The 26,148-nt window shown below is 43.7% G+C and overlaps 2 protein-coding genes across 5 annotated transcripts; both read right to left on the bottom strand.

The window, feature by feature from the left end:
* Nucleotides 1-1,317: 1,317 nt before the first annotated feature.
* Nucleotides 1,318-13,140, bottom strand: RBM43 (RNA binding motif protein 43). 4 transcript variants are annotated; one of them, XM_019480605.2, is made up of 4 exons: nt 13,037-13,140; nt 5,928-6,126; nt 5,300-5,394; nt 1,318-5,216 (listed from the first exon to the last, which is right to left on the bottom strand). In XM_019480605.2, exons 1-4 carry the CDS (start codon nt 13,082-13,084, stop codon nt 4,455-4,457), a joined length of 1,104 nt encoding a protein of 367 aa, XP_019336150.2. In that variant the 5' UTR covers nt 13,085-13,140; the 3' UTR covers nt 1,318-4,454. The 4 variants fall into 4 exon arrangements, with proteins under 4 accessions (XP_019336150.2, XP_014455104.2, XP_059583365.1 ...); XM_014599618.3 differs by lacking the exon at nt 13,037-13,140 and adding an exon at nt 12,864-12,938; XM_059727382.1 differs by lacking the exon at nt 13,037-13,140 and adding an exon at nt 11,574-12,755.
* Nucleotides 13,141-14,956: 1,816 nt separating this feature from the next.
* NMI (N-myc and STAT interactor) lies at nt 14,957-24,971 on the bottom strand. The gene is made up of 10 exons (XM_006266161.4): nt 24,848-24,971; nt 24,640-24,762; nt 23,142-23,216; nt 22,840-22,998; nt 21,843-21,971; nt 19,486-19,648; nt 18,876-18,982; nt 18,562-18,751; nt 18,003-18,109; nt 14,957-17,233 (listed from the first exon to the last, which is right to left on the bottom strand). The coding sequence occupies exons 2-10, from the start codon at nt 24,673-24,675 to the stop codon at nt 17,033-17,035; spliced, it is 1,167 nt and encodes a 388-aa protein (XP_006266223.1). The 5' UTR covers nt 24,676-24,762; nt 24,848-24,971; the 3' UTR covers nt 14,957-17,032.
* Nucleotides 24,972-26,148: the final 1,177 nt, after the last annotated feature.

Below are 26,148 nucleotides of genomic sequence, written 5' to 3'. Positions count from 1 at the left end.
AGAACACGTTGGAGCAGCCTTGATTGAGTCTGCTCCATGTTCTCGTCAGAACGCGCCAGCATCGCCTCACCCTCATGTGGATTAAGCCCCCGTGCATTTCAAAATGGCCATGGGGATGCTTTATTTAAACCTCATCAAATGAACATTAGATAAAGCATCTCGTGGCCATTTTGAAACATGCAGGGGCTTAATACATGTGACAGTGAGCCGTCATAATTAAAGCAGCTGTCCAGGAACCGCTCTAATTAAAATGCCCCTCCCCCTGCCAAGTACATGTACAGGCATGTTCTTAAGTCACAATGAATCCAGATGATGATAGAAACATGATATTTTTTCTCCCACACATTTTCAACAATGTGAGAGGGCTTTTTTTGCTTTTGAGTTCTAGTCCTTCATATCCTCCCACCCCTCTAAAAAAGACAAAATTAGCAATGCAGCAATCCTACTTTGACCGTCAGGTGACACGGCAATGGGTTTGTGTATTAGATGCAGCAAAAGTTCCAATGAAATGCTGGGATACTAGACAGCTGTTAAATCTGCACCAAGAAACTTACTGTTACTTTCTTTCCTATAAAAATCTTGCTATTAATATTCTATAGTATTTTTCATCCACAAGATTATTTTTTAATAAATTCTGGGCCATATTATCAGATTGCATTGTTGGGATATTACTGCATACAGACATGGGCCTTTACATCCTGTTAACATTCACTGGCATCCCCCCTCCCTCTGCTATACCACATAGGCAGTGGGTAGTCCTCCTCTCCCACCAACATCCTTGCCAGCAGACTCCTAGAGCATGCAGGATGCACTGAGCTGAATTGCTCTGCTCCTTGGAGTCAGGGCAAGAAATGGAAGTCAGAAAAGGGATGGAGAGCCTGGAGATCCAGGCTGCAGCAGCAGTCAGAGCAATAAGGAGGAGCCCAGAGGCCATACATTAACTCTTCATAGGCTGGCATGCGGCCAGGTGGACAGCCCTGATCTAAAACACTAATGTTTTTGTCAAAATTCATGCTGCTAAGTGCACAGAGAAAGGGATATAGTAAGAATAGTAAGGGCTAAGGCGAGAATTAAAAAGGAGGAAAATGACTACAGTCTGGATAGCAGCAATGACTTCTAATATTGTGGAAGGATTGTTTTTTCCATTCAAAAGATAATTTAAAGTCTCCTCCTCCCTTCAACACTTAAATTACAGAAGGATCTTGTCTTCCTTCCTGACTGAAAGTTTTCATGAATACTACTGGCACTGATTTAATAATTTAATCTTCTATTACTATAGCGATGCATTGTCACTGCAAGAAAAAGTCTAGTACAATGTTCAGGTTCTGGGTTTTTTATTTTTCTTGAAATAACCAAAAAAATTTAAAACAATATTTTGAATAATCTTTTCATTATGTTACTTCTTACTTAAAAGCAACAGAGCACTTACTTCTGCAAAGAAAACTATACTATATCTTCAGCTAGCATGTCTTGTTTTGACCAAGTTTTCTATATTTCCAAGTTGAATGATATAAAACCACGCAAAATCCTGTGCTCCTCAGTTACAGGGGATAAAGAGCTAAATTCATGGCTTCTTTGCATCTGTGGGTTTTGTTTTGTTTTTTTAAAAAGGAACATAGAATTGTAACCCTGCCCCCACCCCGTCCCCTTCCCAGTCCAGCAATCCAGTCTCCTGATTTACAGATATAAAATAACCATGTCCATGTTGCAGGTTGGCCAAATAACAAATTCTACTGTTATGTTAAATAAAGCTCTAAAAATGAAGTTTACGAAAAACATACGGTTTTAACTTTACACCCCATGCTTACCTTCAGATATTAAGGGAGAGGGGAAAGAGGAAAGGCATTGCAGAATTTCATTTGCCTCTAATGAACCAACATGGGCCACTCCCTTCTCGTCAGTGCAGAGGCAGAAAAGGATCTTGGAGTCATTATTGATGCCAAAATGAACCTGGGCTGACAGTGTGGAGACGCGGTCAGGAAGGCCAACCGTACCTTGTCATGCATCCACAGATGCATCTCAAGCAGGTCAAAAGAGGTGATCCTCCCCCTCTATGCGACACTGGTCAGGCCGCAGTTGGAGTACTGCGTCCACTTCTGAGCACCACACTTCAGGAGGGATGTGGATAGCATGAAGAGGGTCCAGAGGAGGGCCACCCGCATGATCAGGGGTCAGCAGCGCAGGCCCTACGAGGAGAGGCTAAGGGACCTGAACCTGTTCAGCCTCCACAAGAGAAGGCTGAGGCGGGATCTAGTGGCCGTTTACAAATTAGTCAGGGGGGACCAGCAGGTATTGGGGGAGTCCCTGTTCCCCCAAGCACTCCCAGGAGTGACAAGAAATAACGGTCACAAGCTGGCAGAGGGTAGATTCAGACTAGACATCAGGAGATGCTATTTCACTGTCAGGGCAGCTAGGATCTGGAACCAACTTCCAAGAGAAGTGGTGCTGGCTCCTACCCTGGGGGTCTTTAAGAGGAGGCTGGATGAACACCTTGCCAGGGTCGTTTGACCCCAGTACTCTTTCCTACGATGGCAGGGGGTCGGACTTGATGATCTGCTCAGGTCCCTTCCGACCCTACCAGCTATGAAACTATGAATAATACAGGCAGGCAGCACTTACATAGTTCTTTACCCTCCAAATACTATACAACATTCATTAATGATGTTCTCGCACCTATCAGATAATCAGATTGCCTTTTGGTAGGAACTGTACAACCCTATGAAGTTAAAGTTACCATTCCATAAAGCTTATAAACTAGAAGATAATTAATGAATACTTATATCCACAATCTAACAAAAAATAGTTTTTTCTTTGGCAGTGGCAGAAACCCCATTATTTGAAATACAATATCAGGCTACAAAACACAGCCAGAAACAATCAAGCAATGACAGGGGGGCATGTGACATTAAAATCTCTTCTAACTGTAATTTTTGGTAATGATGTTCATTGCTTGCTTTACGATACATTTTTGAAGTTGTTCACATGTGTACTAGAAATGATAGCTCCTCTGTTGCTCAGCTAATTCAGTGTTTGAACATGATAATGACCTACTCTGACAACCTATGCCCATTTCACTGCTGTGTTTCTTATACCTGTGTAAGCAGAACAAAAGCCAAAGTCCAAACTACAAAAATGACAACAATTTGGACTCTAAAATTTGGAAGTAGTTGTAGAAAAAAACTGAGTTTAAGAGCTGTGCAGCTACTATTGCAAATCATTGAGGATCCAAATGTGTGTCACTTCTGCATAAATAAGGTTGATCTTCCCCCTGCCTTCCAATACCTAATATGCATTTTTGATTGTAGAAGGGTCTCTGAATTCACTGAAAAACGAGGAAAGCCTTCTACAAGATGGCTCCAAATTCCTGTCGTGTTCTGGGAAACATAGTTCAGGGCTTAGGAGCTAATGTTTGTGCTTTTTTCCCCATCTATAAAAGCTCTTTCTTTTGGGTATGTCTCAATTACAAGGAGCTTCTCCTACAAAAAAGATACTGAAGGCAAGAGACAATTCTCACTTTTAGAAGCTGTCTGCTTGGACAAACATACACTAATATAAAGTACCTTTTTCAACACTTACTCCCTCATTTGATTGCCTTTATATAGTGTATGACTGGTCTCTTATGCTACGGAAAAGTCTTGTATCTCCTTAGATAATCACCCCTCTTACTCTAATGTACTCCATGTCTCAAGACAGGTCAAGTGTGCCCACGTGCCCCCAGACAAAAGAAAAATGACTGGTTATCAAATAATAATTAATGCCATATAAAAGTCATATCCATGCCACATACAGTCAGGAAAATAATCAATATGTGAAGCATACAATCTTGTACTTGCTGGAAACAGAAACACAGGTAGTCTTTCAAACCTAACAAATAACTCCAAAGCCCAGGCAGGTATGTCCCAGACCTCAGAATAAAAATACTCTGAAATAACTGCAATAAACCTATGTAAACAACATAAGTTACTAGTTCCTCAAGAAGTAACTACTGTAGAGATGATAGAACAAAGACAACCTGTTCATCACCTAAACTAACTTCCATCTTTAAGCTCATGGATGTAGCAAGAGATCACTGCTGCCTGTTTTAAATTGTATTTGGGGCTGTAAACCAAATGTTCAGCCTTTAATACTGTGACAGTGTCTGTACCCACACAGTGGGACTGAACACAGAGTACAAGCTCTTCCACATCACTTCTATCAGTTGTGTGGCTTCTCTAGCATTAATGTGTAAAGAGGTACTAATATTCCTCTTAGATCCTTGTGTGGAATAACGGATTGTCATTAAGGATAATGGAACAGCTATGGAGAGTAGGATGGAGCTCTAATTAATTAAAATTTGCAAAGTTCTCTGACGTGCCAAATACTCTATAAAATATATCAAACAGTAGGGCTTCCACCACTCCCTCTGCAAGACTGTTCTTTAGAAACTCTCACCTGGCATATCTTACCTGCAGCACCTATCTGACTATCATCTCCTGGGGGGTTTTCTGCAAGTAATGTTTTACCTTTGTTTTCACTTCTTGTGCAAACCCAAAAATGTCAGAAGAACTTCCTATAACATCTATGTGAGTCTCATAAGGAATAACCAAGACCTGTGAGTATTGGGGCTGCACCCTCTTGCATGCATGCTGATACATCTGCATTTCATGTTTGCTTCCGTCAAGATGGAATCTTTTTTTTTGTAATTTGCTATGAAGTTCTGCAGACAAGTCTTCAATTTTCTTTTTGGCTTTTTCTAACTTGCTAGGATCAGAACTAGCATTGACCTTTTCAAGATACAGTATTGTGATCTCACCGTCTGTAACCTCACGACTTACAACACTCTTTTTTGCTAGACTGTCCTCATGTAAAATGTGTTTCATGTAGTAGTATACATCAGTGTCAAGAACAACCTGTTTTTCTCCAACTGCATTATGGATAAAATTATTCTTTGACTCCACAGATACTCCATGTTTCTGGGTCTTGCTGTTAGATCTTTGACTCGACATACATTTTGCTTTCTTGTCTGTCTTTGAAAGGGAATTTGCTTTTAACAACAGATTGTCTTTTAATGATTGTATTGATGGGAATGACCCTTGAACAGAAATTTGCCCATTAGGCTGTAAAGGACTGAAACTTAAAGCTGTGATGTTCTTTTGAAGTTCTTGCACCAGATCTTCTAAAACATATTTATCTCCAAAACCGGACAAATCAAGGACACACGAGATACAGGAGAAGACCTACAAACATTAGAAGAAAAATAATCAATAAAAACACCACATCAATGAATGTGCAGCAAGGACACTGTGATGGATAAACTTACATCTTGACTGTAAAGAGATACTTTCAGAGGATAGTGTCTGGGCAGCCTCTTGTCTTCTAGTTGATGTTCACTTTTCTTGAGAACCTTCTCTGTAACTGAAAGGGAAATTCAAACTCAGCTGTTTTGCAGTCAAAGGATGAAATTTTACTGCCAGTCTGATTCTTGGAATACTTCACAGGTCTTGGTCTCTTTTTCTTCCCCTCTCTCAGTGTTCTCCCTAGCCATTTCCTCATGTTCACTATTCCTGCCTGATATTTTATGCATTACTCAAAATTGTTCAGAAGAGAGAGAGACAGCAGCCCGACTCCTTAGAACATTAATTGGCAGAGATTTACTCCCCAAGGCTTGACTATAAAAATCATGTCTGTTATATAAGGCATAGATTTATTCTTTTACCAGTCTTAAAAAAAAACACACAACAATTCTGCAAGAAGCCTGTTCATATTCATGCTTTTAATGAGTAGGAGGAAATCCTAAAACCTGAGTTATTAAAATAAGGACATTACATCCCTGCATAGATGAAATCCCAGTAATAATAATTTATTGAAAATGTTATGTTTTATGGTTAATGTTCTAAACCTCATTCTTCTACTGCATGGTTATAATTACGTCTTTTGAACACAAATACCTTTCTGATCTTCAAATGTTATATATGCAACTCCTTTTGTTGTTGTCGGATAGACTACGCCTTCCACATCTCCACCCCTATTCTTCGCCCGCTGGAAATGAATCATCAGTATGTCAGCCATGACCTCATCTTTCAGAACGCCGTCTGGAATACCAGAGACTATCACTGTTCTCTCTGATTTAGAAGCTTCTCCAGCAGCCTGTATACCAAGACAAGAGCATATGGCAAATGCAAGTAATGGCTTAGGCCTCTAGATGGTACCTCATTATAAGAGGCTCCCCAGCCCTCCCTGCTATCCATTTCACCCCATTCCTCCTACATAAAGACTTGCTACATACAAGTTCCCACGAGAAGAGGACTTCTGAATCAGCTTTTGATTCTCTCCAAAAAAATCATAGTACTTTCCACAAAACCTCAGGCTTACTTCTCATTTACACAAAGTTCTCTTTACCATTGTGGCAACGTAAGAGGCCTCAAGTCAACAAGAACATAATTTCCACCCACTTCAACACCCTCTGTCTTGCTAGGATAATATACGTGAGAATCAAATGTTTAAACTTAAGTTGCTCCTAAAATGAGGAGTACTTGGTGTGATATTAATACAAATATTTATGCTCTAGCTTTTCATTCTGGTATTGGCAGTTTGAACTGAATTAGAAAATATTTTTATTCTATTTATTGTTCAGTAGAAACAGAACTGATTTCAATTTTAGGGGACCACATCCAACTTCATCTGAGTTCAGGAGGACCAGGATCCTTTTATCCCATTTCCCTCTTCTGTCAGATCTGTAATTCTCAATCAGGGTGCTGCAAGATCCTTTTAAGGGTGATGCAGGGTGTGACACAATATAAGCACCGTTAGATGTTCAAACACCTACACAGGATTCACAAAGTTAAACCCAAAGATTTCCAACAGGAATCCACAATGTCAAAAAAAATTCTGACCTGTTGTAGTCCTTCTGATTTCTTTGCCATAGTTGCTCTACTACTTTTCCATAGTTAAATAAGAGTGAAAGCTAAGAGCTGGCATGTTCCAAGAAATGCCTTGAGTCTGTTTTGGAGGGACAGCCTGGTACAGTTCTGGTCATCTCTGTTCTGATGTGAATCTAGTGTATATGTAGTTACTTTGCTTGGGACACCTCACAAACTCCCCATTCTATAAACAGAAAATGCATGTCACAGGATTTTCTGTTACATTCTGGGCGCGTCTACACAAGACGCTACATCTCTGTAGTAACACGCTACGGTAACGTAGCACCGGCAGGCAAAAATCATGACACCACAAGCACGACACTCCCTTGGTACAGTGTCGCTAAGGACTAACTGACAGCACAGTAACAACGGTGCTATAGGGGCAGGTGTAGACGTGCCATCTGTTGAGAAAATCAAGTCTCCTTCCACATTCATCACAGAAAAACAAATAGTAGTATTTTACTGGAATACTGTAACAGAATTACTGTAAAGTGTTTATAGACTGACTGAGGTTTGCAACAGTTCACTGACTTGCAGAAGAAAATATAATTTTAGCAGGTCTATATGGAGGCACTTGTAAAAACAATATTCTTAATAATTTCTGAGTGGTTGCAAGCAAAGTCAGTTTTTCCTTAAATTCTTCATGCTGCTTGTCAGAGCCTTCTCCTGGATCTGCACTGCAGAAGGTAGTCCAGCTGGTGCAGCAGCTAGAAAGCCTGCAAAGCATGCTGCAGAAGGATAATTTTTCATTGATGTGGATTTCGAGCTATGTCTATTATTTCCAGTCTCCTTATTTCCAAAGGGAGTGAGGAGACAAATTCAATTAAACAGTACAGTGGTACACTCTACAAATTTTAATTTGAAAAAACACAAAGCCTATTTTTTTTATCAAGCTTCTAATCTGAAGAGCTGGCAGCTTTTACATAAAGGCAATTTCCCCAGCATAAACAGATTTCTCCTTCCCCTTCAAATATGCAAGACTGCATCATCCATGTATCACACAGAGAATGGAGGGGGACCATTCCCCCCACTCGAGGGAGTCCCATGCAGGCACAGAGATGCCAGAACCAGCTCCACAGTCACCCTGCATGCAGCCTTCAGCACAGAGGATGGGTAGGAGTGGGGAAAACACACAGATAAGCACTCAGTTGCCACACAGTTCCTTACAGACCCTTAATAGGTGGATTCCTGAAGCAACCCCTAGATTTCTAATCAATGCATAAAGCAGGGGTGGGCAATTATTTTAGCTGAAGGGCCACTTACCAAGTTTTGGTGAACTGACAAGAGCTACATAGGTAGCCCTGCCCCTGGTTGCCATATTGGGGACAGCAGTCCTGCCCCCTAACCCCTGGAAGTCCTTCCCCTTGCCACAAAAGTACTCCTTTTGGGAGGGAGGGTGCTACCGGCTTCAAGCCAGAAAAAAAACCCAAATCATATACAAAAAAATAAAACATCTACTATAACTTATTTTAATGGTATTGAAGAATGTTTTTGTACTGATTTATGTGCTTGCAAAGTGTATCTAGAAGTGATTGCATAATAGTTCAAAATAGAGCCCTACTGTATATTGTGTGGGTGGTTAGGGGTGTATGTGGGGGGGGGGGGGGGTTGGGGAGTGGGAGGGGTGTGAGTATGGTGGGTGAGTGTGGATGGGTGTGGACTATGTGGCTGGGGTGGAGGCTGTGGGAGGCTGTGGGGTTATGGTGGGTGTAATGGGGGGGAGACAGAGACGGGGCCAAGCCGCCAGCTCCATCATGTGCCGCTCTCATGGACTACATGCGAGCCTCAAGCAATGCAGCCAAGCAGACCCCGTGCCCAGGCTCCACCCTCCTGCCAACCACCCTGGGTCCCCACTGGCCCCAGGGCACCAGTACAGGCTCCATGCTCCCACCCGCTACCATCACTCCCCTGCTGTTCCCCGCTTTTCCTCCCGCATGCCCACCCACCACTGCGGCAGCTACTTCCAGCTTCCACCACCACAGCTCCCCACGTCACCACCACTTTCCACAGGCCCCCCTGCTATCGCCACTGCCACTTTCTGCTGCCCCCCCGCCACTCTCCCCACCGCTCCCCATACCACTGCCACTTCCCACAGCCACCTTTGCAAAACCCACTTCTCCCCAGCGACTGCGGGAACTTGGCCAGTGCTGAAACAGTGGCATTCTCTGGGGCTCCAAATGTGTCACTTCCCACAGCCCCCCACTGTCGCTTCCCATAGCCCCCCCCCCGCTACTTCCCCTACCGCTGTTGCTTCCTGCTGGCCCCCCACCACTCCCCCTTCTCTCCGCCCCTCCACTTCCCTCTCTGGCTCCAGCCTGGTCCAGCAAGCACCACGCAGTTCCCGACTGCTGGCCAGATTGCAGTGGTTTCCCTCATCCCTGTGTCCAATCTTATCTGACTTTACACTTGGACGGAGGGAAGGCATGGAACAGCCAAAGGGTTGCCAGGTCAGAGTCGCAGAGGCTTCCAGTTGGGGGCTAGAGGTGGGAGGAGGCTGGGGGCGGAGTGGAGCCATGAGAGTCTTACTGCTCAGCTGCTGGGTTCTGCTGCCACTGCCACCTGTCATCTTTGACAGGTAACCAGGGGCAGATAAAAAGTAATTTTCTAAAATTTTTAGGGGCCCTATGGGCCAGATAGAATGGCCTGGCAGGCCAGATGTAGCCTGTGGGCTGTATTTTGCCCACCACTGGCATACAGCTATAAGTAGAACTAGTTGCCACTAGGGATGCACTGATAAAGATTTTCTTTAGAAATAGATCTTTTTGTTTGTTTGTTTTGCATTTATAATACACACACACACACACACACACACACACACACACACACGCTTCCTGCTTGCTCCAGCCTTTGATGACCAAGGCGGTAACAACCTTATTCCCATGCGCATCACCTCCTCACTCAAGGCTCCTACCCACAGCCGCGCTTCCCATGAAGCCTATGCTGCCAGCCTGGGTGCACTGGGTGGCCGTCCAGGTGAACAGCAGCACCAGACACATTTGAAGCCCCAGAGAACGCCACTGTCTAAGCACCGGTGGGCACCACGCAGTCAAGTTCCCTCAGTCGCCGGGGAGAAGCACATTTTGTAAAGGTGCCTGATGCTTGGCAGAGCAAAATGTCCCTTCTGCGGCACTTCACCCCACTTGTGCACAGCCCATCTCTGCAGCAGCCCTGGCACTCAGGCCCCTGCTGCACACGTGACACTGCAATGGCAGCAGCAGGAGCTGTTAACAGTCCCTTTGGTGCTGACAGCAGCGCCCTGAGACCGTTCCCTAGTGCTCCCTTCCCCTCCTGCTGCTTGGGCCAGCAGCAGGGCGCAGGGACCAGACTACACTCGCCAGGGTGCTCCAGGCACACAGCTGTAATTATCAACTACACTGACCAAAAAAAGCTGAGAATGGTATTTCTCCTTTTATTGGTGCCGATCCCATAAGCCAACTGATATAACGGTGCACTCCTAGTTCCCACAACACCCCATTCCCCCTCTGCTCTAACGAAATTATAGAAAACTCTGGCCAGTAACTATGCTATTCAACACCAACGCAGAGATGTTACCTTACAAGAACGTGCGCGATTAAGTGACATAACCATAAGACTAGAGAATAACTCCCAAATTCCAGTTCAAAGTTGACAGCAACTCCACCTGCAGCCCTGGGCAAGTCACAAAATCGACTTCTTAACATGTAGGCCCAGAAATGTGACTCATTAGGGTAAATATACTAAATCATCTACCTGAAAAGGAGGCCTGGGGGTGGACTAATCTATTAATGTTTCCAAGAGTTAAAATTTCACTTTACTTTTCTACACAATAGTATTAAGAGACTGAACCTATGCCTCCCTAATGTTATAATGCTAACACCTGTGAACACCAACACTTATTTTAGAGAACAAGATCCACATTTGCATTCCAGTCATTTACATTGCTATTACATAAAAATTTTAAGTGATACACTTAGTAAGTTGCACACATATGATGACTGAAAAATAAATACCATGGAATGCTGTGATATTTGAATATTACACACTTTCAATTAAAGATTTAAGAATTGTCTTTTCAAAGTAAGATGCCCTTTCATTTATTCATTATGGCGTTGATATTATTTAATGCTTTTGGTTTTTTACATATGCCAGACAAAGATGCTGTATCATATGTTGACAGAGTTCAGAGAACTGTGAATGGAAAAGATTACTGTCATAACATTTAGACTCTCGCTGTTACAGAAATGCCAAGACATAACAAAAGAATTGATGGAAAATAAAAGTCGAATACCTGCTAGTGCAGGAGTGGGCAAAATGCGGCCCGGGGGCCAGATGCAGCCCGCCAGGCCATTCTATCTGGCCCGTAGGGTCTCTAAAAAATTTAGTAAATTGATATTTATCTGCCCTGGGCTGCCTGTCATGTGACCTTCGATGGCTTGCCAAAACTCAGTAGGCGGCCCTCTGCCCAAAATAATTGCCCGCCCCTGTGTTAATGTAAGTTGGCTTCACTGAAGTTGCACCAGTTTACAGAAAACCTGCCCCTATATATTAAGACTTGCATTGGAGCTAGACTGTTCTCAGTGGTGGCAGATGACAAAACAAGGAGCAATTGTCTCAAGTTGCAGCAAGGGAAATTTACTTTAGATATTAGGAAAAACTTTCCCATTAGGAAGATAGTAAAATGCTGGAACAAGTTACCTAGAGAAGTTGTGGACTTTCCATCCTTGAAGATTTTTAAGACCCGGCTAGATAGAGCCTTGGCTAGGATGATCTAGTTGGGGATGGTCCTGCTTTGAGCAGGGGGTTGGACTAGATGACCTCCTGAGGTCTCTTTCATCCCTAATTTTCAATGATTCTGAGACTTGTATCTTCAAGGCAAAAAACCAAACACTGAATCTATAATAGTATTATTCAACTTTCCAGGCCTGTAGCCTGGATCTGTGGCGGGGGGAAGAGGCTCAAACCACAGGCCAGATCCTGCAGGCAAGGTCAGCCCGTGAGATGGATCAAGTGTGGGGTCGGTGTGCAGGGTCAGTCTGCAAGTTGCAATCCGGTGAGTTGGCCTGGGCCCACGCGCCAGATCTGGCTATGGAGAGAACCCATGTGCTGACCTGATCCTATATGCCACGTCCAGCTGCAGCCTGACCCCACACACTGGCCCTACCCTGTGCACTGGAGCAATGTGTCATGCCAGGCCACATCATTCAGCTCACAAAGTTCCCCCTCTGTCTGGAAAGCAGCATTAACTGCTTCCACTCCTTCACCACCATATTTCTGGACCTGTGGGGAGCCCAATGCACTGCACAACAAGGCCCCGTGGGCTGAAGACGGACTGTCATCGTTTTATAACAATGGCACTGTCTTATCTCACAAGCTGGATGATTAAGGCTACAACTGGATCCATGCACGCAGGCCCCTACAGCCTGCTGGAGTCAAGGGAGCTCTGTGTAGATGCACCGACTTGGGTATTATTGCAGGATCCGGTCCTTAGTTGTCTCGGCACAAAAAAAAAAGCCAGGGTTATCTGCTAAGTATGCAGCCCTCGGCCCTCGGACAGGGCTTCTGCCGCCTTTGGAGCCGCAGCGTTTGCAGAGACGCGGGCCGAAGCGAGCCCAGCTCAGGAAAGCTGGCGCAGGTCGCGCGTGCTTCGTTCACGGGCTCCCCACGGCGGTGCCGGCTCCGCCAGCCCTTGGCAGGCTGCCCCGGGAGACAACCCTGTCCCTACTCGGATGCCCCCCTTTGCAAGGAGCTGAGCCCGCGCTGCAACACCGCAGGTTTTCCCGGCCCGGCCCGGCTCGGCTCGGCTCGGCTCAGCGCGGTGAGGGACGGGGCCAGGGGGGCAGGTGCCCCGGGGCCAAAAGGGATGAGGATCACCGGCTCGGTCTCTCCCCTGCGGCCGCGGCCCATTGTTCCAACCAGCCCCTCTCCAGCCCCCGGCCTACCCCGCCCGGCCGAGCACGAAGGCCCAGCGCGGGAGCAGTCACTTGCCATGTCTGTGCCCAGAGCTGCTTCCGTTTCCCCGCAGCCCCGCCCCGCCCCGGCCCGGCCCGGCCCGGGAGCGAGGGCGAGGCGAGGGCGGGCTGCGCGGGGTGCCCGCCTTCCCGGCTCCCAGCCGCCCTGGCGAGCGCGGCCTGCCGCCGTCCCAGCGCTTCGATCATTACCTTTGGTTGGCTTCCTCCTGAGTTCTTTGTAAATGCTTTTTCCGTCATTCTACCCCCAGCGGCAGGCTTCTTTTCAGCGCCTTCCTCACACCGCCATGCCCTTTCCACCTCGCATTTCCTTACCCCGTCCCGACCCGTTAACTCCCCCTCCCAGCTTCATGTTCCCACCCCGCAGCCCGTCTCGCGCCTGCCCCTACCTGGAGCAAAGCCCTTGACAGCTCGTCGCTGAAGCTGGTAGTCAGACCCCTGCTTGCCAGCCCTCCCCTCCAGGGCAAGTCACCGCTGTGCGGGTGGGGGACAGTCCAAGGTTTTAAAAGTGTGACTGCACCGAACTGGAGCCAGCAGTGACACCGATGACCAGGTCAAATGTTCAAAGTGCAACGTGCAACAAGATCCAAAGTGATCATTTAGAAACTCAGGTTTGAGTTTACTTCCGCTGGACCCTGTTTATTGCAGAGTGCGATAGGCCCTGGTAGAGATGGAGAAGTAGATTTAGCATCATAGCACATATTAGCACCATAGCACATACCCGATTGTTTTGGAGATTCAGCCTCCCAGTTCAGTTGCTAAATGCAGAGGCCTAAAGCAGTTTTCTCAGTTTGCGATACCAAAAGCTCATGGAAGGCTTTTCATCTTCAGATCTCAAAGCACTTTTCAATGGAAGATGGGAATTAATATTTCCCTTGTATTGTTATTATTGAATTGTGGAATCAGCTGTACCATCGGGTTTGATGGGAATGTGTCACATTCTAGGAAAGCAGTATGAAGGTGGTCCTGCTTTTATGGTATGGGTGACACTGATACAGATGGATTAGGGTGCCCTCTCCTGTTCAGATTTCTACTAGGTTTTGCTGCAGTCAAACTAAAAAGATAACAAACTATAGTATTAGAATTTGTGCTGTAGTAATCCCCGATCCATAATACTTTAAACACATCTATGTGGAGTCCTGGAAAACTACTTAAGGGCAGCCATGGATGAGAGAATCAGTACCCTATTCACAAACAACTTAATCTAAGAGTGTGGCCAAGAACAATGAGCTACACCACATCATCTCCAAGACGGCCCTGGGCTCCTTACCTTCCACACAGATCAAGGATAACCGACCTGCAGCGCACATGCCACAAGTGGCACAGGCAGCCTCTGCATATGGCATGCAGCCCAGTAGAGGGAGAGCAGGGATCCTAGGGGGAGACAAGGCAGAAAGCAGAGCAACAGATTGGGCAAAGAATCAGAGTGGCAATTGTGAAGGCTCTGGGGCCAATTTGTAGCATGCCTGCCAAAAAGGTTGGCCCCCAGTGACAGAGTAAATGTCCCCAAGGATTTTAGAGTTTTTAACTTTTTTAATCCAAGCATTGAGCCATTCTTGAGGCTCTTTTTTCCCCATCAGGAAGAGAAACAGATAGCAGAGCCTGGTACTTCTTTGATCAATTCCTGTTTATTTACCAAGAATGTATCCAAAGATCCATTCCCCTTAGTATTATCTTCAAATAGAAGATAAGTTTCTTTGCTCACAGTTCTCCTCCTTTTCTGGGCCAAACTCTTACCTATGTAGACCTAGGTAAGGAAAGGTGTAAGAGTATCAGGAGCCTCCCCACCCAAACCTTCAGTCACAGTGGCTGAGCAGCAGCAGAGCAAGCCAAGGTATGAGACTTGACTCAAAACCTACCGATCAGGATCAGGGATGTGGAGTGTAGATGTGTCCCAAAGATGCAACATAAGACTATCACTCTAGCGAGAGCTTCCTCAAAGGAATTTTGAACATCTGTCCTCTCCCGCACACTTCAGCCCAGAGAATATAAATTCTAACTCTCTTGTATCACATAGGGGGAAATGTAGGAACAATGCTTTTACCAATATATTGTCAAAGTATGGAATTTATTACCCATGTATGATTTTATGTTATAGGCAGAAACTGTATCTAATGCAAAGAAATAGCAACATTTTATTATATTAAAATAATCTTTATATGGAATCTTTACTGTTTCATACTTTAAAACAATATTCAGCAGATTAAGTACAAAATGAGAAATTCACAAATACCATGATTCCTAAGATTACTCAAAAAAAAAAAATCACCTGAGTTTTATGATAGGCAGTTTTTCACTAGCCCCACTAGCAATAAGATTAGACCTTCTATTTAAATCTTATTCTCTAAGGATTTCTCTATCAACTCTTATCAGTGAGATCTAGTGTAAATATCAAGAGTTACTCTCTTCATGCATTTTTTTCTTTGCAGTTTAGGGCACCTGATCTGAATAGTGTTACATTTTTCAAGGTTGTAAGCAAAGCATACAGGCCTCCCCTAGTCATTCCATATTCATATAACTTTATTTATTATTCACTTCATGTTTGTTGCTAGTATAATCAATACAAGCACTGTTGCAGGCACCAAACAGTAAGTGGACCTGTAAGCACACAAATTTCCTTACACAGCAGTTGCAAATCAATATCAGCAATACCCATCTTTTTTGTTTTCTAGATACAGTTTGATATTTAATGTGTTATGAATGTTCAACCTAAATGTGATTAAAATTACAATAGTTAGACTATATTGTTAATACCTTTCCTACACAAGTACAACACAAAATTGCATTTGCACAGTAAGGTCTTTTAAACCAAGAAAGTAAGTCATATTCAAGAATTCCATGAAATTGACTATGTTAAATGGAGTTAGATGTCCATTGCTGCATGCTTTACAACCAAAAAAAATCAGTTTCCTGCCAATGTGCTTTTATCCATCTTTCCCTGTACAACATGCTGTAGTTTTTTGTTTTGAACTGGATTGTGATTTTATTGTGGCTCACGGGTTAAAGCTAATTGCTCATATGGCAGATATTTTTGTCTCTAGTTCAAGAATACCAAGGACATAATTTGTCCTGCTCTCCATGTGACTCCCAATTAACCTTCTCCATACACCCTCCATTGTGAGGGTGGTAGTTTGGCACAGATCATGCAGACTAAAATCCATCAGTGATGCTCACAAGTTGATTGTTTCAATGTAGTCATAAAATAAATGATCCCCAGGTCACATTCTTAGCTAGCATATGGGTATTTTTAAATTAGGCAGCATAATGAGCATTATCAAAGAATAGCACAATTGTCAATACAAATATTCATGGAAAAGACCTGTCAAAAAACCAATACAACCTTCAGAGGAGGCAGAGGATGCAGAACTGATATTAGCTAAGAGTTCAGAGTTTGATCAGGTCCTAGAAGAGGTAATGGCATTTCAAAAGGGTCAAAAGCAGACCAAATCAGCTCTGGTACTGTTCCCTACAGCATAATATAGCCCAGAAAGGTGCCAATATGTTGAATAAACTGGTGCCATTTCTGTATATTCTCCTTCCTTCCAGATAATAAACATGTTTGTAGTATTTTACTTCCTTAATTGCTGTCATGTGATACAAAAATCTTATGCAATTACAAAATAATAGTTTGGACTATGGGAGCATCCAAGACCCTCATCAGGATGGGAGTCAACTGACCTATCCCCTGTAGCTATTTAAAACAAGCATATAAAACTAAAGGCACTTTTCTGCAGAGCTGTGCAAAGCTTTCCTGACAGAGTCAGGGGGAATCTACCTCATCTGGGCTTTTGTTACCAATCTGAAGCTCAGGTCAGATTTGCAGAAGGTAGTCTAGGCTCAGGTTTGAAGCGTTTGTAAGATTTATGGTTTTGACAGAATCATGTATACAAGACAAACTCTAAGGTTTCAGATGAGTTTTGTTATGAGTATCTCAGCCATGCGTGAATTATTTTCTTGGCACATGCAAAGAACCTCTGCAAACCTGGTTCACTGAGTATCAGATAGTTCTGCTCTCAAGATCAAAAGGAGTTTGCCATCACATAAACAAAAGACTGAAAAGCCAGCTCCATTTCAAGAGTAAATTTATAAGGCTAGAAAGCATAATTATTATAAAAGCTATATTTCTGCAAAATGTCTCCCTGATAATATGAAGCGTCTGGCAAAGGTTAAGGGTCCATTTGCTGTACTTCATGGAACTTTCTCAACATCCTCCTCAAAATAGGCTTGTTTGGTTTGGTTTGATACATATTTGATATTCTCAATTTCCCCGCCTCCGTTGCTTGGCTTCTGAAAATGTATCTCAATGATGTCCTGTGTGCTTTCCTCATCTTCCTCAACCTCTTGAATTCCTGTGAGCAAGATGGTCCTTGTAGAAATTCCAAAATAAGCCTGGTGAAAAAAAAAAAATTAAAATTTAAAAATTGCAATATGTCAGGTATTAAACATTAAATCACTGATAGATATACATAATAAAAATGTTGGTACAGATAAAGATATTGCTATCAACTTGGATTTCATCTTTGTATTTTCTACTATGTTCTAGGTCCGCCACTGGAAAAAAAAAAAAAAAAAAAAAAAAAATCAATGGAAGGTCTGAACCTTATCGTGTCAGACTCCTTTATTCAGGAGGAAGATGTGGCCTCTTTAGCCCCTCTGTCATAAATTCCTTATTATAAATAACAGTTGGTCAAGATCTCAGCAGAAATAGATCAACACTACTCCACTGCACACATAACAGTGTTAACATCACACGGCACTCTTAAAAGGTTCCTGCAGCACCCTGGTTGAGAATCACTCGTCTAACCATACCCGATGCTCCATCTACCAGCTAAAACTATCAACAATGGGCTCAATTAGTGCTATATGTGGTAGCCTGTTTATATTGACACATCCTACTGCTTTATGGCTGTTCTAGATCTCTATAGTAACATAGACATTGAAGCACATTGCTAATGCAGTACTAGAACATGATAAAATAGCTGGTCTCTTTTGCATCTCTTTACAAGTCCTAGAATCATCACTGGAAAAATAACTCATAGGAAACTCCCTCTTGCTACAAAGCTGAGAGCTACAGCAGCTTCCTTGCAATTCTGTTACCAAGAAGGTTGTGTCTACATCACCCATTCCCAAAGCACAGCTTGTTTACTCATTAATTTACCTGAAACTTTTCCAAATGCTTTTCTATGATTGGGGAAACAGAAACAGAGCGTTGTCTCCCATCTAAGTGGAAAGGATGTTTTGTGCGTCTCAAAATGTTATCAGCAACTGGAAAAAAGAATTAGAACACGAAAAATAAATGTTAAATTCTAAGACTTATTTTGCAAGTGCATCAGGTAATAAAGCTGATCCGTTTATATAAAACTTATATGTAATTCATGATAAAAATCTGTGATTAAGTGTTTAGTAAAAACTTGTGGAACAACTCCACTGTGGATATAAATAGATGCAGCTCCACTGATATTAGCAGTCCTTCACTCACTCGCACCAGCTGAAGATCTAGCCAAATTTTCAATAAAATTAACATGAAATGAAAAGTAAAGCCAAACATATTTTCCCACTTTTTTCCAGTAAAGAGGTTTACAGAACTATGAGCTTCAGTCTCTTCTCATTGAAAGTAAATCAAAAATAATTCAGCTGAAGTCAACAGTGCACGCTACTACAATGTAGATGAGCACAGAATCTGGCTCTCTAAAACTTTAGCTAACAAGACAAAATACCTCCAGGTCTGAGGAATGTGATGATAGCCGTTCTCGAAGTTCTGTCATATTCCACATTCTCTACTTCTCCTCCTCCTCCTTTGGATTTGTAGAAATTTAGTTCCAATTTGTCTCTCATCCATTCGTCGGATATTAGCAGATCTGGTACCTCAGATACATTGATCTTCTTCCCAGAGATGGTCACGTGAAGCTAAGAAAAATAGCTTTTATTTGTTTTATGCACACTGCATCTGTTACAAATACAGTAGCTAAAATAAAAAATACTGTACACTATTCTGGTATCTCAAAAGTTTCCATATTAGTTTGTCAATTACCTCAAATTTGACTCCTGTTTCTAGTGTAATAGGCTTGGCTTTCACATCAGTCTTCCCATTGTCCAGGTTCACAGTATGCGTACCTTTTTCTATTAGTTTCTGGGCAACTACAAGGAAAAGAAGTTTTTAGACACAGTGATTCTATAATCAAATCTTCATAAGAGTAAGGCTACTATGCAATGCCCTTTAGCTACACATCTCCTTTAGCATTACAAAAAAAGAAATCAGTGGGAATGAGGACGTCTCTGAAAACTCCAGAAGCATGAGTCTGAGCCTCTCTCTGAGCAACTGCTGTGCCCACTTGACATAGCTTTAAACCTGGTCATTCAGACTGAGAAATCATAGGTGGCTGGACACACATTGCTTTCTACATTACTCCCTTCTAGGCTACTGCAGCTGGTGTGTTTTAACCATGCTAACCCAAAGGGTTACTAACCTTGGCACACCTATAACTATTTTGAATCAGTGACTTGACTGCAAAACATCTTCTGCATAGTTGCCTTTATTCTGAATTTTTTTTTTCAGAATAAAATAAATGTTTATATCACAAATTCCTTGCTATAAAAGTGAAACACATTAATATTTATATTAATATAAATATGCATCATACCATCTTCATCCTCAAAAGTGAGAAGAGCTTCTCCTTGCTTCAATTTGAATGGAATTTTGGCAGCTACACAACAAAGGCAGTGGGTATTCAAAACTCTGTCATTGTTCTCAGTATTTTTCATTTTTGTAAACTTCATTATCTTTTTGGGGACCTCTTTTTTAATCTAAGATTTTAGAACCAAGACAAGAAATGAAAAAGTTGTAATTCATGAAGCAACTGGAAAAAAATATTGTATGATCTTTCACTGAAGTTTTTTTTTTTTTTTTAAAAGGCAAATACACAATTGGGTTAAATTTAATGTTTGTATAACCAGATCCAATTTTAATGATCTCAGCACAATTGCACACGTTATTTCACTAAGAATTTAGCCAACAAGCTTTTATTTTTCCTTCTCAATAAAATTTGAACCAGAGCTTTGTCCTTGTGCAGCAAAATTAACTAATGTTAATGTTAACTAAAGTAAACAGGGTTTCTGTCTGCATGTTCAGAACAGTGATTTGTAGAATCTGTAACCCAATCATAGAAAATTGTACATATTCAGATATTACAAAGTCTTTGTTAAAAGTTTGTTTTGCATTGACTCTAACTCTTCAATAATGAAAGGACTGCTATATATAGTTTTACATATTACTGTACAAAAGGATAATATTTGAAACAATTCTGAAAGTCTGAAATGAATTTTTAAAAACAGCATGTTTATAATACCCATTTCACTAAATATTCCAAAAATATTAGTCTTCATTCAAATTTGGTATGAAAACATTTCAAAATGTCAATTTATTCTGCAAAACTTAAATTCCAAGTTTTGACCAACTCTATGATGAATATTCGCAGCAGAGAAGTCAAAACATAGTTCTGACCCTGACTATATCATTTAACATATGAAACTGTTGCCTGCAAATACAGTTATTCCTAGTTTGCATTATAGGAAGCAAGACATGAGATAATTGTGCTGAGTGCTATCTGACAAGAACAGAGGCAGACAAGGTTCCTTGGGTGAATTTGATATCTTTTATTAGACCAACCCAAATGATTGGAGAATAGTTATTAAGCGAGCTTTCGGGTTCAAAAACCCTTCGTCAGGGTCTGACAAGAACTAAATTTACAGTACATGTTTTTCCCTGTAAGGGATGTCTCTTCTAAAATATGCCTTTTCTGATGGCGATATATGTCACAACCCAAGGGTGTGATTTTGTTTGTGTGCGCGCTTTGGCACCACTGAATTATTTTCCCGCCGTTTTGGAGCTTTCTTTGCAGGGTGCATTTCTTCTTTGCAGCACAGAGATGCACGGTGCAAAGAGTTCCCGCCATTTGTATTAGAATTCCAGCCCCATTATTGGCTTGTGTTAAAATATTCCCACGTGGCAGCTAGCGATTGGCTTGCTAGCCGTATAAAAGGCTTGGGTGGTTTCCGCCCAAGTTGGAGAACTCCGAGGAGAACCCCGCAAGGGAGGACTCCATGAACATCAGGAGGAGGAGACTTCACGTCTCGTGAAGATCTCCAAGCGGTGCAGAGCCTATTGGACCCAGCGTATTCAAAGAAGGCAACAGGGGTCTGATCAGCCTCTAGCCTCTCCCCGTCACCGAGCGCAATCCTCGACGTATCCTTCTTCCCTGTGTGCAAAAGGATCCACGGAGCCTTGACAACTCCGTGGGAGTGATCCGAGTACAGTCTGAGTCCTCAAACTGGGGATTTAAGCGGAGCTTTGCCTGGGAAACTGTCCAGCCTACACCGCGACCATCTTCAGTGTAAGTAAACAATCTTGAATCAACCATTACAAGTCCATGCCTAATTCTAGCGTGTCACCTGCTTTCTCCGACCCAGCGTGCCCGGGGCTGCTGGCCACAACCCGCCCGGGGCTGCTGGCCACAACCCGCCCGGGGCTGCTGGCCACAACCCGCCCGGGGCTGCTGGCCACAACCCGCCCGGGGCTGCTGGCCACAACCCGCCCGGGGCTGCTGGCCACAACCCACGGCGCGAAAAAGGGCCCGGATCGCTCCCGGCCTGCACAATATAAAATGCAAATGTTTGAAAATTACTGATTTTAACATCTTATTCGTTTTTAAATTCTTATTTCCAGTTTTGTCATTTAATAATTGTGAGCTTTCCTCCATATTTTCCCCCAGTAGCTCATATGGCCCCTTTTTACTTTAGTTCTATGTCCTTTGTTCTCCACACATTCATTAATTCTGCCAAATAGAGGAAGAGAAGCAAAGTAATAGCTACATGTTAAATGGAGGTCAATGGAGGATGACCTAAACAATAGCTGAATGTCTGGCCCCACATGTTTAGTACTGCGGAATGAAAATGTGTCCACTTGAAAGGTGAATTGTGAAATATATAAAATAAAAATTACCTGAATAACCTGTGAACGCTCTGAATTCATCTCAGCAAGGTTTGAATTAATCGCAGCAAGATTATCTTTGAGCTTCTGAATCTCTCTCTTTAACTCGATATTTTGTTGCTCTACTACATTAAGGTTTTTCTGTTGAAAAAAAATTACATGAATTGAAATTACAGTACATCATTATGTATTCAAACCCCTTGTAAAACACTCATCAAAAAGCCATTCCAGTAACTAAAATAATTTGTACAATGAACCTGTAAGAATATTGTGAGGAAGCAGACATGGTGCACCATGTAAAATTATGTTTAACTTGACAGCTGAGATATTTAATACAGTAAAATTTAAAGAGAACATTTTGTCATGCAATACTAATGCCAATTACAAGTTACTGTATCAAAATTCTGTATCTCTATTAATTACTGTTAAATAAAGTCTGTAGAACAATATACAAATACAATACCAATAGTTACAAGTTACAGTACTATATCAATTTATGTTGCAGTGCTGTATTAGGCTTAAAAAGTTAACAGTTACCCAATTCCAACACTTAAAGTTAGGAAAACAAAAATATCTACTCAGATAACTAAGATTCAGATAGTATACTATATCTTAGGTTAACTCTCCCGAGTCTTATAAGTTTTCATAAGATGTGTTGGGCAGTTTGATGTAAACTTTTCATGGCATAACCTGACAGAGCAGTTAAACACGGCAAAATGTAAAACTAAGAAGTCAGTGAACAGCCTTGGGCCTGGAAGATGAATTTTCCTAGTCATCTTTTTCTACTACAATGATAAAGCTCTTAACTTCGCCTTCATTTCTTCAACATTACTGTGTTTATCAATATGTCAGTTCTGAATTATAATAAAAAGTGCTAAATGTCCTGGTCCTACAAACTGTAGTCTGGTAGGGATATTTAACATGAAAGGAGAAAAATATATCTCCCATGAAGGGCACCCCTACTTCTGTTCCCCAAACTTTGACAGCCATAGGTAAAATCTTCCATTACCTCATGGTCTTTCATTATCATAAAAGTCTCCTTATGCTGTTCGTCTTCTGCTTCCCTCAGCTTTATCAGCATATCCTGTGTTGTCTCTTTCTTTGCATCAAAGCTTAATTTTGAAAGGAGGAGTTCAGCTTTTGCCCTTTCAGCTTTTTCAAGCTGTTCCTTTATCGTGAAAAAGTGGTTTTAGTATATTTTCACTAGAATATATAAAACACTATTAAATAGGTTTAAACAAATACACTTTGGGAAAAAAATGTTTTGAGAGACTTGAATGGGAACAGGAATATATGTTTTGTAGAACTTGCCTTCCATTTTTCCCATTCTTCTTTATGACTGTCAACTTCTACCTGTGAGCCCAAAAGGTCATTGACTTCTATGTTCTAGAGAGAAAAGAAAATGCACGTGCTTTTTTTCCATTCTGTGATATTAATACTGAAAGGTTAAATTCGTTTTAAATAATGAACCAAACCCATATAAATAATGGGTTACTCATGTCAACCTTGTTCAAACTATGCTAAAGTGAAAAGAATCAAGTCTTTCCTTGACAGCTATACAATTATCAGTTCTTGATTGCAATCCCTTCTATTGCTTCTCTGCAACACTACCAATTTTACTAAACCACAGGGAATGGGGGGGGGAACATTCCGATTCAGAAATTCTGACAAAACCAGAGTTCCTGAAGTACCTTTTTCCCTATTGCTTTTATGCAAGAGAAATAGCTTATTTTTTACTTTTTCTTAAATAAATGTTGATAATATAGACAGAACTAGCTGGATCATTTTTCTAGCTGCAAAAATAGGTATTGGTCATTAAACATGTGGGCCTAAATATCCAAGAAAAGGATACGGCTAATATTGAGGGCCAACTTTGGAGACAAATTGCCCGCTTGTTCTTCCAAGAAAAGACCCTAACCTTTCCAATACATTAGCACTCCATTTATGCAATGTGAGTTGTCCTACTTGGGTAAACAGAGTTACTCACAGTGCATAAAGATGAAAAATGCACAAGGTATCTTCAGGAACAGGCTAGACCTAACACCAATATGGGGAAAAAAAAAACCCTCTTTGGTCCATTTTCTCCCCCCGATGGCAATATCGGGGGAGGCAAGGAAGGAACAAAGCAGATTCAGAACAAACCGTTGAAAAAAAATAAAACATCTCGTTTCACTTAGGATGGCATAAAACTCGAAGGTAAATAAAAATGTAGGCATGGAAAAGTCCTGATCATGGGAAACTGGTGCTGCCCCAGTCCCCCCACGGCTGATCTTGCTGAGTGGGGGGTGTCCCCACACAGCCCATCGCTGCAGGAGGCTTCCGCGCTCCCACCTACGCCCCCCGCCCATCACTGAAGCAGCAGGCACGGCCGGTCAGGGGGCGCACGGCGCTCTCAGGGGGCACACATGCACCCCCGTGCACCCGCTATGCATCACCACTGGCCCTGATAATCCCAGCAACTCCACTAGCAACGCTGGAGTTTCCTTTACATATTTTTTCCCATTATTTCCCTCAATGGCTTGCCAAAACTCAGTAAGCAGCCCTCCGCCTAAAATAATTGCCTGCCCCCGCGCTAGACGCTACAGGTGCTTTAATTAGAGCGGCTCTCGGAGCTACCCACCCTCATTAAAGTGCCCCTCCCCCTTCCTTCCTGGGGCGCGGGTATAAACGCCACACATCTCACACGTGCCGCCAAGAGATGTCTTCAGCTGCCCCCAACCTAAACGGTAGTTCAGGCCGCAGAGTCCAACGTGGCTGCTTGTGCCAGCGGCCGCATCGCTCTGCTTTGCTGTTGCCTTTGGAGGAATACCTGGGCCACGCCAGCGGGGCTCTCCGGGCTCGCCATGCTGGTTTGCAGATTATCACTAATGACCGGTAAAGTGAAGCGCTGGTCTCCGCTGCACTGGCTGGGGCAGGCACTGTCATGAACTTCCTGTCCGGAAGTAACCGAAAGCTAGAAAACCTTCCGGGTCATTTGCATTCCCCCTCCCCCCTTCCTTAAACGCGCCGGAACAGACCCGGGCCCGGCTCCAGCCCCCGCTTCGGTTCTGGTTCCGGTTCCGGTTCCGGCGCCAATCACTGGCTGGGAGCAGGGCCCCGCCCCTCAGACCCCGTCCTGTCCCGGGACAACCTCCTCCAGCATACGGGGCGGTGTTTGCTGCTCCCGCGGCGGAAGGGGTGGGTCCGCCCAGCCAGGCTCGCAGTTCGGCCCGGCCCGGCCCGGCCCGGCCGCCAGGGGCGCGGAGGCCGCTGGACGGAGCGAGAGTGCCGGTCGGACCGGCGCTGACAGGCAGCGGGTAGCTGCGGTCAGGGAACGGCTGGGATTAGGGCCGGAGGCGACGTGTAGTGCAAAGCGCCCCAGACAAACACCCTCCGAGCAAGCTGCGAGTTGTCAGACACGTGAAAAGCCGCTGTTGCGCCTGGGGAAGCAGCGCGCCCTGGGCAAGGTGAAGCTCCTCAGCTTTGGCGCGGAGAGTCTGCCCGGGCAAGGGACCGGGACAAGGAGAAGCTGGGCGGAGGAGTCGCAGATGGCAGCAGAACTTTTCGGGCCTTTCTGCAGGACCGGGCCAGTCAGTGCCGTGGCAAGGAAGTTTGGTGCCCAGGGCAAAGCCGGCAGCAGCAGCCGGCCCTCGCCCCGCGGAGGGATCTGGGGGCACGTGCCCCCGTGCTTGCCCAGGAGTGCACGCAGTGGCAGCAGCTGCCCCCCTCCCATCCCCATGCCCCCCAAATGACCCAGTCACTGCTCCGTCCCATGCCTCACCCCGGCTGGGCAGCACCTGTTGGTGCCCCTTCACATTGGTGCCCAGGGCGGTCACCCCAGTTGCCCCCTGCTTAATACGGCAGCGTGGCCAGTGACACGCAGGCTTGGAGGTGCAAGCTGTGGAAGTGACACAAGCATTCCTGGGCTGTGGGAAACCCCAGCATAGCAGATGGAAACTCAATAGTTGGAAAAGGAACTAGGGAAGACTTGTGCTGAATCACAGCTGATTTTACACTGGGCAATGAGAGGACAGACCCATAGAAAAATAGGGCGGAAGGGTCCTCAGGAGGTCATCTAGTCCAACCCCCTGCTGAAGGCTGGATCATCTTCCCTGTCTGAAAAGTCTCACAGGAGTGGCTTCTAGCAGAGGAGACCAATGCCTTTTAGGGCATTGGGACGATCCTAGGAGCAGGAGGAGGAAAATTCTCCCGCTAAGCCTTTTGGAAATGTTAGACAACAAAAGGAGTTGTAGGGTGGGAAACAGTGATGCCAGCAGGAACAAAACACTTGTGTAAGCAGATAGTGGGAAGGACTGGGAGATGACTATGCAGTACCACA

Source organism: Alligator mississippiensis, chromosome 4 (genome assembly GCF_030867095.1).
Source record: "Alligator mississippiensis isolate rAllMis1 chromosome 4, rAllMis1, whole genome shotgun sequence".
Classification (NCBI taxonomy): Eukaryota; Metazoa; Chordata; order Crocodylia; family Alligatoridae; genus Alligator; species Alligator mississippiensis.
This window is presented reverse-complemented; position numbering and strand designations above follow the sequence as displayed.

Coding starts and splice junctions, on each gene's coding strand:
- RBM43 (XM_019480605.2), bottom strand. CDS start 13,084: ATGACGGAAAAAGCATTTACAAAGAACTCAGGAGGAAGCCAACCAAAG. Junction 6,127..13,036: donor CAGGAGGAAGCCAACCAAAG/GTAATGATCGAA, acceptor CTTGGTATACAG/GCTGCTGGAGAAGCTTCTAA. Junction 5,395..5,927: donor AACATTTGAAGATCAGAAAG/GTATTTGTGTTC, acceptor TTTCCCTTTCAG/TTACAGAGAAGGTTCTCAAG.
- NMI (XM_006266161.4), bottom strand. CDS start 24,675: ATGGCGAGCCCGGAGAGCCCCGCTGGCGTGGCCCAG. Junction 22,999..23,141: donor AAGAATGGGAAAAATGGAAG/GCAAGTTCTACA, acceptor TTCACGATAAAG/GAACAGCTTGAAAAAGCTGA. Junction 21,972..22,839: donor TGATAATGAAAGACCATGAG/GTAATGGAAGAT, acceptor TTTTTTCAACAG/AAAAACCTTAATGTAGTAGA.